Source organism: Galleria mellonella, unplaced genomic scaffold, assembly GCF_026898425.1.
Source record: "Galleria mellonella isolate WM207_F2 unplaced genomic scaffold, CSIRO_AGI_GalMel_v1 utg270, whole genome shotgun sequence".
NCBI classification, from domain to species: Eukaryota; Metazoa; Arthropoda; class Insecta; order Lepidoptera; family Pyralidae; genus Galleria; species Galleria mellonella.
Genome location: NW_026442062.1, coordinates 3,933,229 through 3,945,326, shown reverse-complemented (window position 1 = coordinate 3,945,326; position 12,098 = coordinate 3,933,229). Strand labels below are relative to the sequence as shown.

The window sequence follows — 12,098 nt, the reverse complement described above, 5'->3', positions numbered from 1 at the left end:
AAATAAATGAACTCGCGAACGAAATCGTCAAAAAATAATTACATATTTAATATATAAAGGCGTTGTGCATTAAGATGTTTCTAACTCTTTCTATATTTTATTATTTATACACACACTGTACAATAATAAAAATAAAACATTAAATATATCTGTGGACGGGATAGTTGGCGTATATTTTAGGAAGTGAAGGGTTTATTCACGCCAGATTACCTTTCAAGTTGAGCGTGTCATTTGGCAGGTTGGTACCCTCCCACGCTGGGGTCAGCTTCACGGGCTCGTTACGGAGGAACGGAGCCTTCTCGCCCTCCAAGTCCCACCCTGTTGGCAAAATGTATTTCTATATTATAAACATACATGGTAACGTTAGAATTTACGTGGGTATTATTTGTTTTTATATGAGGATATTCTTTGTTTTTCCTGGGGGGAAGGGGGTGGGAGGGAGTTATTATTAGTCGAGGGGTGTAACAATCCCATTGCTATCGATATGATATATTCAACAGTCAACCTCCACTCGGTTCTTCCTTAAAACCATCTTGGTTAATTCTTTATAAATTCGTCACTATGAGCCAACTGACCTGATTTCATCCTCCTTTATCATCTCACATTGGTGCCCCGCCAGCATATACCGACAGCGCAGGCGGGGATACCATTCAATTATCACCCATTAAAAAATATACGCTTTCCCCTTCAACTCTTTTTGCAGTCACTTTATCATACATTCTTATTATGAATATAATCATCTTTAATACAGTTCACATTTGTTTCATGTTATAAAATATTATATATGTAGGTAAAACCTTGATACGAGTTATACAAAAATCTAACACAAAGTAGATTCTTACTTCATAACATTACTTAAAAGCAATTAATACTGGAGAAACAGTCTCAAAGTTACCTTTTGTAGCACAAAAACAACAAATAAACGAATACCAAGAAAGTTTCTTTATAAGTTGTCGAAACGAAATTTTTTACATTCACTAGAGCACAAAGTTAGTTCCTTGCCACAATAGCATTTGTAATTTCGATTTTTTTTTTTCGCTCACGTCTTGCAAGAGCTCACGGTATACAATTTCTATCAACCTACCAACAATGGACGTGTTATCAGCTTTTGCCATAAACTTCACATATTTTATCGCTTTACAAATTGGCACAGCCAAATATAAGTTACTTTTCAAAATATTCTTTACATATATATATAAAAAACTAGCTATTTAACACAACTTGAACTGCACTATAAAATTACTGTTTATTTCTTGTAAGTTAATAATTTTGTTAAGTAATCAAATAGGTTAAATATTATTTTTTTAACACAAGGAAATAAAATTACATCCTTTTTGTTGCAAGAAAATTTATGACTTGTTTTTATATGATTTGTTGTTTGTTGGTTACTAATTCGAGGTCGCTTAATTATTTAATTTTTCTCTAATAGCTCTAGTTTTTGAGATACAGATACTAGCCATATTTTTACATTAGTTAACTTTCATAAAACTGAGCTGTTTTTTTAATTCTTTTTCTTTTACAAGGTCAACGGCAAAAAATATCTGTAAAATGATCCCAACTATTTCTGTAACATCTGTAATAAATATACATTCATAAATATATAAATACATAAGCCTACAGCCACCTTTTATCATAGCACGGCTCGTCATCGACAGGAAATTCATCCTCACATGTTTAAGCCTAAATTACCGCACTGTACGTGCGGTTTCAGAAAAAAATTCTCCCATGAACGCTCAGACTGTGGAATGAGCTCCCTGCCAAGGCTTTGCCTAGAGACTACAATATGGGGGTTCTTCTCTTGTTTGCCACCATATCAAACGCCAATAATCTGGCAGTAAACTTCAAATCATCAGGGTGACTGATATTTTTAAATGATTAACATAACAGAATTAACAAAAGAAACCAGTCCCAATAGTTTTCTTCTAACTTGTTATCTGTTACTCAAACAGTCCTGTACTCCAGTAATTCGTCAGTATCTCAAGGATCTTCATCTACACAAAATGATTACGATTTTGAAGAAAAAAAATTTATTCAGGTGATAAAAGTGGAATAACTGCTTTTAATTCAGACATTTTTTTTAAACCCCAGCCCTTAATTAGTAAGAGCTCAGCGCATTAATTAGATATCTTGGATTTCTAAAAAAAAGGATAAGGGGATCGATAAAAGATTTTTTTAACCCAAGAAACAAGAATTTCGTACTATCGTAATAGAGAGAAAGAATTGCTTTCATTCTTTTCTGAAGATGACTACTTATTGTTCCGATATTCCTGATTTATTGAAAGTAATAGAACTACAATAATATGATCCAAATGAATAGCATTTATTTATTGATTCCTCTTAACGTAGCCTAAAATGTCTACTTATTTATAATACACATCCATCATGGATCCAAGTTATCTAAAATAAATTAAATAAGCTAGGTTAGCTTGGTTTGTCACCAAATGGATATTTTGCATAATTGCAACTGTAGCTTCTGTTAAGGGTAAAATCAGGTACAAAAATCATAAGTGGCTAATCTGAGTAGATCTATAAATAGTTAATTTTTTTTTCTTGAATATAACGTTTTCGTTATATCTCAAAAAATGAAGCTAATACAAAAAAAATCTAACTTCAAATCTAAAAGCAGCACCCCAAAAAAGTATAATACCTATTTCATGCAATACAAATGCTGTTCTCTAGTGTAATCATAAGAATCACATTGTCCACTCTATTCTCCATTAAATGAAACCTACAAATGAAATGAATGTATTACTAAACAAATTAATGGCGACCTCTTAACGTAGGCATGCCTACAGACGTGGCTTCGCGTTAGTGAGATGGTTCGACTCTCAATCGAGTCAATTTTCAAGACATATTTCTGAATTATCTCTGTTTACATTTGACTTTTATGGAACTTTCTTATATCTATTATATGGCATCATTTAAAATATTTTAGCCAGTTCCTCTTTTTTAAGTATTTATACACGACCGGGTTGAAAGATCATCCTCATTAAAAATAGGTCTGAGGATAGTATTTCAAAACCGGTCTGCGTTTATAATATTTTGCAACAATAATGCAATCAGTTCCACCGATTGTATTACGAGTAATATTGTAAAAGTTTTCTATAATTTACAAGTATTTTATATAATTACATACAATATTTTTTTCTAATATACATTCTAATTTTTTTTTCTACACTATGTTTGTGTTTTTAGTTGATTGTTATATGGTTTCACATAATACATGAAAGAATACATTTCATATTGCATCCATTGTTTACAGCTGCTATGCTCACAAGTTTCTCGTTTGCGTGGGATAAACGTTATCCTACAAGTTTCGTAAAAATGTCCACAGGCATTTCGCGTGATATTTACAAAATATACTCATATTTGACTATAATCCTTCACGGTAAACCAAACGAAATACAATATATATAAATATTAAATGCATCAGCGATAGGCGAATCACTATAGGCTAGATCAATTTGACTATTTTTTTACATGTTCGTAATAGACTAAGGTTTTACGAAAACAATTTATAATGTGGACTGTATAATATCTATAGAGTCAACTAGTTTAATATAGATTACAGTGGGCATACATTATACCCAACAATATATACTAGTGACTAAATAAGTATCTCTGAAATCAATTGATCGATTAAAACACTACATGAAATTACACGAAATTATTTTAATAAGTACTCACATCTCTTCACTTTAAATTCTTTTCTTCTAAAAGTACCATATTTATATTTACTTAACGTCACAGCACCATTAATCACCATTATCATTAAATTACAGTAGTTTATTATTTAGACTTATATCAGTAAGATTGAAACTATTTCCGTATTATAATGACATTGCTCGGTCTAGTCGCAACACGATATGAGCAAGGTCCTGTGGTCGCTCGACATACAAAAATACACAAATGCACAGGGTGTTAAATTATTATTATTTGAGATTATTTATATAAATTAAACGCACTGTAGAACGACCCCCCCCCCCCCCTCCTCCCAGATACAGTGACGACTTGAAATGCATTGCATGAAGTCAGTGGATGCAGGTGGCTCAGGACCGTTCTTTATGGCAGTGTATGGGGGAGGCTTATGTCTAGCAGTAGACGGATAATGGCTGAAATAATGATAACGATGATATAAATGAAGCTATTTTTAATCGAATTATGAAATTTTTAATGGAACCGACAATAAAGTGAACCCTATCGAATTCGTTTTGAACAGAATTGGTGAAAATATTATATAACATATACACAAAAAATACAGATGAATTGTTTAAATACAAATAAATTGCTTAAGAGTATATGCATATATACTCTAAAAAAAAAATTTTACACAGATACTGAAGTAGAACATTATAAAATATTTTAGTCTCTCATTTTATAGCTATCTTGTATATTAATACAGTTTCATCAAAATATTTCAAATGTACAAAATAAATTAGTTAAAATAAATATCTTTAATACCTTTTGTATAATACCAACAAATAAGTATCATTAGCATAACACGTGTTACATCTTAGCACTAGTATGTGACTACTAATACATGGTATAAAGTATATTGACATACCTAATACTGATAATAATAAGGAACTAACTTAATTTACAATACTATATTACATAATAATATGTAATTATCGCCCATTCTTATGGGAATCAGCCTATATTGCTCAATTTATATTTTCTCTTTTATCATTTCTGCCCAAATATTAACTGTCTTATTCATAAAAATTATCAGCTCATTATAAGTCTTCTATAACCAGGAAATAATATGATTATAAAAATCTTTATTCGTAAATTCATTATAACTCTGCAATAATTGCTTAGTCAGATATAGATAATCTATCAAACTAACATAAAACTGTTAAAGCAAAAAGTATAAGGCTAAAATGTCAAATAGCAGTCCTACAGAGTTATAATGGACTAATGCCTATTATAGGAATATTTTAACCTCAAAATGAGTAGCATTAAATTAAAATATATATATTTACACATCAATTTCACACATGCAATTTTTCATCGTTTATGATCTTAAATATAAATTAGTTGAAAATCTACGAATTGAAAATGAAGGATTGCATCATTATAATATGATATGCATACTCATCCCAAAGATGTATGAAATCAACATTGTACGAGTATTTGCTTATCTTGGTCCATGTTCATTAAAAATTTGATGTATATAGATTTTTTTTTTTAATAAAAATTGTACTTATTCTACTTTTTTTTATATATATTAATCATGATTTTTAATAAAATCAGAATATTTTTGACAGCAGGCTACAGCTGTCTATGGTTTTTAGAACTCGACAAGTTTGCAACATCATAACTTAAATCCTTCAATAAAACTATTTTAGTTATTGAAGCCTTATTGAGTGTTTATGAATAATGCTCTATTATTATAAACGTTCAATAAGGTATTTGACATTTAGCTAAGGAGCTCTTTAAACCTACAATAAGATTTTTTATGAATATCCCAATATTTATCCTTTATGAATGACTAAGTATCCCGTCTTAATAACCCTATCACAAGATCACAATCATTATATTTTCTAAAAAGCCAATATCTCCTCATTCATGTATTTACATTACAATACACATACCACAAACAAAATGTAATTTCAATATTTTTAAATTCTATTTGCGCCAGATTCGCATCTAGCCAGTTTAGCTAGTACAGTATTTTTACTTTTTCTTTCTGTGTCACACTAAATTAGTTGTAATTAAGTTTCTATTTTAGATGTTATTAGGACGCAAAATAATGCTGACATTCCAACTTTGAGGTCGTACGCCAGAAGACTGCAATGTTGATGTAACAATGACGTTTATACTCGCGTAACCTGACTCATCGATATTTGCAGTACATATACATAACAAAAGGTGTAGATATTGCTAATAACCTGATGTCCTTACAAACGAGATTTAATAAACAGAGTATCATAATCTAATAGTTTATTTTAATATATACAAAATATATATAGAAAAGGTACAAGAATTTGAAACTTAACGACAGTTATACATGAAACTGCGCCAATCTCACCAAGAATCATATTTTGAATTTTTTATAGGCATTCAAATTAGTATGAATTAGTTTCATAATTCAACTGTATTCCTTGGGGAAATTTGTTAAATTTCACAAATTATATCACTAGGTTTCGACTTGGTGTACCCATTACTGCCAACTCCATATTCACGTACCTTTTCGACTAACAGCACTAGAATGAACTCTGTCAAAAACACTTCTTGTCGTTTGTTATTGGGAATTTGAACTTCCAAATACGCAATCACTAAATTCAGTATTCATCAAAAACAATTTCAAATAATATACCTTGTAATTCATGAGCAATACCATAAACCCTGTTTACTAGTTCAGTTTGGTCATGGGTAACTAGTTTCATGTCATTTGCATGTAACAATAACGTATACTGTATATTATTCTTTATGCATGGGCTATGACGAAACTGAGAAACAAAAGATACGACGATGTGTATAAGTAACATCTGTTGATTTACAAAGCACGATAAATCTTTCAATGTACAACATATGCGAGATATATATTTTTGTAGTTCACGATAACGATATTATATTCGATACTGGCGACCCGTTCCAGATTCAAACAGGTGCAATTATAGCTTATATAAAAGTTCTAATAGAATCCTATTGTACATACAAACCTTCCGTAAAAACATCTACATGACAGTGAAACTCGTATAAATTTACATAGTTTAAAAGAAAAAAATAGTTATATAGTAATTTAAATGCAACAATAAATGTATTTTTATGAATATTTCATTATCGAAAATTAAAAATTAAATCCTTTGTTACTAAACATAATTTTTATCTAATTATATTTTCTCATTAAATCGTCTATAGGTATTGTATAAACGACACTAGACTCAATAAGTACTGCAGGAGGTTAAATCCTTATGTATAAGAACCATAAAAAAACATATCATCTAACTATCATCATAAAGGTAATACATTAACTCATTTATTTATACACCATCTAATAATATCCATGTAGGCAATACGAAAATGTATTAAATATATAACCTAAGCTAAATATAATGGTATTTGGTCTGCTGCTAAATTCCAGTTAGACACCCGTGTATAGCTGCGTCTAACTTCCGTGTTTGGGATCATGTCCAAGACGAGTTTTATTTATATGACGACTCGATTAGATGATTATGGACAATCACACCCACAACCTCCTTGCAGTTTGAGTCACCTGATTCAAAATCTCAATTATCACTCGATGTTTGATCACCAGCCTAGTGTAATATCTATACATATAATAAAACTGTAGCGATCGAATGTCTGTACATAGAAAAAAAAAACGCTAAAAATGGAGTCAGGAGGATGTAAGAAGTGAAATAGAACATATCCAGATTTATTTAAAATTTTATTTCTCTGGTTATACGGACTAATCTCCGAAACTGTTAGATCGATTTAAATGAAATTTTGCATGGTGATACCTTACATCCCCGGTCAACAGTTTAGATATGTTTAATCACGGAAAATTTGAGAACGAGACGTCATTTGTTGATTTTGGTCCAGTACTCCCAGACAACAAATAAGTAGGTACATATGTACATCGATATACTAAACAGGAATAATAAATACTACACGGACAAAGTCGCGGACATCAGCTAGTTAACATATATGTTTATTGGAGCTAACGCAAGCTGTACCTGATATATATGATTACATATCATATATATATATATGCTATTTAATTTATAGAATTCGCAGTTTGCTTTAAACCTAGTGTTAACAAGTGTTTTCAAGCAGCGATCTAATAATTTGCCTGAAGACCGCCTTGTTTAGAGGTGTGTGTTACACGTGTCGTAAAACCTACGTGAACAAAATAGCAGTCGGAGATTGATGGCTAATATAGAAAGTTTTGAAATTTCTGGGAGTAAGTGACGGTCAATCTTCGAGTGTTGGCAGTCACATAAAGACTAATGGTAGCAGAATTAAAATAATTCTAATCTGATAACCAATTATATGAACTCCGCAATATAACACCTAGTTCAACAAAATATTCAAAATTCTGAATTAAAACTACATATATTTCCATTAAAAATGTTTTAACATAATGACAAATGAAGTCATTAGTGGCATTTTGTAGATTATTATTGAATCGATTTGCCCCCATTTTGTCAAGCATATTGAAAAATGATAAAGCGCATACCACTTCAAGCGTTCCTCAGAGACAAACGCTTTGAGCAAGCTAAATACAAAGGATGATAAAATTTCGAGTATAAAAATCTATAGATTACTAGCTGTATTCTGCAACTTCACCTGCGTGAAAGGTACATAAAGTACCCTATGTAATATCGATAAAACCTATCCATGTATCAAATTTCATTCAAATCCGTTCAGTATTTTTTTTTTGTGAAAGAGTAACAAACATCCAACCTTACACCATCCTTCTAAGTATCTTCCAATCATCTTTCAAAGATTGTATTTCGCATTTTAAATATTAATATGATTCTCACTAATACTTGAAAAATAACAATATTTCAAGCCTAGTATTTTTTAAATAGATATCATATCTGTACACTATACTAGTATCACTGAGATCAAATATCTACCTATTGATCTTCCGAATTTCGTGACCTTTCCATTACTATCTTACTAATCTTAGGCATCCAAATTCAAATGTTATAGATAAAACCCTCTCAACAACTCGTATGAGACTTCAAAATTGATCTCACACTATACATATTGTAAGTAATGTTTGTATGACAAGTAACTATTCAAACATGCTTTTCATGATAGCTTTTAAACAATATATACATAGATTTTATGGTAAAATTATGATAACGACATCGAAAAGAAACATTTCGACATTCCATGATAATGACTTACTTGCCTATTTATCTCAAAGATGATTGTGTAATCATTTAAACGTTAAATGTTCAACATAGTTTCTGTTATCTTTTTTTGTACTAACTACTCAACGAGCGTTGTATAATTAATATATAGGTTATGGTTCATATCAGTAGCATTAATATGAATACATTTTATATTAATTTTACATTAGTGTAGTAAATTGATACGCAAGAATACCACATCATTAGTATGACACGAATGTATTTACTTATAAATTATATTTTCATCAAAAACGTTAAAAAAATACACCAAGTCTCGCAATTGACAGTGCTGCACCGTAAAAAAATCCTGTAATCTCCTGTAGAGGGCAAGTCTAGGAATATATTGATTTTTATTATATATTATTATATAAACATATACATTTATCAGAAACAATCACCTGATGTAAAAATACACAAACATATTTAACTATCGCCAAAAAATAAGTATATTGTTCTTGTACACATCTCTGTAAATGAAGGTAAAATCTTCATGTAATAATCATGTAACAGCAATAAAATATAATCTCGACGAAACAAAACCAGTGGCGCATTTTAGTAAATATTTTCAACATTTTCCTATGTGAATGTTAACGACGACGCAACAAATATTCAGGGAAATATAATGATAATTAAACTAATAAAATAATAAATTTGTAGTTTTTATAGCTGCCTATTTACTATTTGAGATTTAATATAACTTTTGTTTTCTTAAGATACTATATGCTCATATCACATATGTATATCACAAAGTCGCACATTTCTGTGTAATTAATGTGATAATACAAACAATTTTAAATGATATTCTTACGTTGTCTTTTAATGTACCTAAACCTAATAACTATTTTCTTCAAAAACATTTTTAAGTTTCAATAACATAATTTTATAGCAACTAAATAATGCTTTATAAAGAATATGTTAATTACTATTAATTAAAAAAATATTGATACCTTTCCATATATACAATGTGAAAAAGACACATTAATTGTATCTAGTACAAACTAATAAATGAAAATCTACAGTAGAAAAAAAGAAATTCAAACAATAAACGTCTACTTACTTAATTGCACAAAATCGTCTACGAGTATATTAAAAATAACCGGTATGAAATCAATTTCATGTCATTTTTATCTAATGCTAGCCACACACTATTAATTAAGAGCATGTGACATTATAGACGGATGTTTGATGTGCCTGACAATGTGGTGAGGACTGTTGGTAATGATAATTGTTTCTTGATTAGTTAAAATGAATTTGAAATTCATATTCATAGAACCACGAGGTCAGCGGTACAAATAAACGAGCATTCTTTTCTTTGTCTGGATTTCTAGTAATTATAGGCCAAAAATTAACGTATTCTTCAGGCTTACAATTCCTATGGTTACAAATGATGAGGAGATGGATAGAAAATCTTTATAACTTTGATCACTACAAATTTCTAATCACGCCATAAATATTTGATGAAAACATATTCAGTTGAACTACGAAATAACTTCTTAAATACAAAAGTATTTTTTATAATACTTTAGATTAAAAAAAATTAAACCTATAGAATTTTAAAATAAGAATCATCAAAATCTGTTTAGAATTCGCGAAGATACCTATCGCGTAACATAACAAGACGTTTGAAATTTTCAATCGTCAAAGAAATAGTATACTCATAACATTTTAACAACAAATTTTAACAGTATAATCGATTAGACTTTTTCATAAAAATAAATCCCAACCACAAGTATTTTTTATACCTAATTATTAATATTTACACCTAACGTAACCTAAACGATTGAAACTTCCCTTATGAGAAAGACCTATGTTCAGCAGTGGACAGTTAACGTTTGATATATTATAATAAAATATAATGATTGACAACAATATTTGAGTGTAAATACAAATCGATAACAATATTTGACTGGAAATTGATTGTGATACAAAATGACGACTACTAAGAAGTTACGATTAAAATAGAAACTTATCTATCACTGAGGGTCTCGTTATCTTTCCATTGTACGTTTATTCCTTATATTACTAATATATACTAATAAAATAAAATTATAACTAGTATTTGTAATTCTATTGGTTTGCCAGCCCTAACAGAACACAGGCGTCATCTAAAATTTGTCTACTTTATTTTATAATTTGTTTTCTTGATTATAAAACAACGTACGAAGTAGCAGGCAAAAGCTAGGTAACGCGTATAATCAACATGAAATGTCTGAAAAGCATACCTTATTTCTAACCTCAAAGAGACACCGCATGCCACTAAATTCTGTTAATACAACCGCGTTTCCTTGTCTAAAATTATCGGCTTTTAAACACAGTATAATTTATTAATATGTATTTATTACTTTGAAATTTACATTATCCAAATATTGTTAGATTTAAAAGATTTTTACATTTGACATTACGTCATCAATAGAGACAATTCGACAATTTTTTCATAAAGTCTTCTTCAATAAAAATAAATCTTATGTATGACATTATGTACACAGTACTGTTCATGTCTATAGACGACAGTTACCGTTTTCCATCAGGGTGGGCGTAAGCTTGTTTGCCATTCTAAGTTAAATTAAAAAATAAAACGACTAGGCACCGAAATGCAATTTGACAAAATCTTTTCACCAACTGTATTTAAATATTACACAAGTAGATGTATATTTTTAAAATTATTAGGAATAATTTACGTTTTATATAGGAGATTATCACTAAGCTGTGTAGACTACTACTGTAGTTGGCTACTTTCCAAACCAATTACTTTTTTTTTACACTTTTTTTATGATATTATTATGTGAGTCCACAGAATCGTTTCACCGGTGGAACTTATACAATGAAAGCTTTAAATTTGGATAAAAACACCTACAATAATGAGAATATAAATTCACATAAAAAATAATAACAATATTTTTTGACGTTTAATGGATTATGATTTTATGAAACTATCAATCATGCTATTTATTTATTTTACAAAAACCTAAACAAGTTTGATTGTTAGTAAAAAAAATTCTAGTCTACACATATATATCCTCTCAGGTCGAAACCGACGTGATTAATTCGTAATGAATTCGCCAATATGATCTAGTTGGCGTAATTTCATCCCCATCAGTCCATCTTCATCCTCCAGTGGTGTTCCGCCATTTGTATACCATTAGCATGGGTAGACTCACCGTTCCATCTTTATTCATAAAATAAGACAAATCCTTCTTGCAAGAATAAACTTCAAAAAGTGTTCAC

At 29.8% G+C, this 12,098-nt stretch overlaps 1 protein-coding gene across 3 annotated transcripts in view; it reads right to left on the bottom strand.

Annotated features, from left to right (window-relative positions):
- The window catches only part of LOC113514537 (equilibrative nucleoside transporter 1), a 32,635-nt gene that overhangs the window by 10,745 nt on the left and 9,792 nt on the right, over window positions 1-12,098 (bottom strand). For all 3 annotated transcript variants that reach the window (XM_052895283.1, XM_052895284.1, XM_052895285.1), the window contains exon 3: window positions 211-318. In XM_052895283.1, the coding sequence (XP_052751243.1) occupies window positions 211-318 (108 nt within the window). The remainder of the gene's footprint in view (window positions 1-210; window positions 319-12,098) is intronic.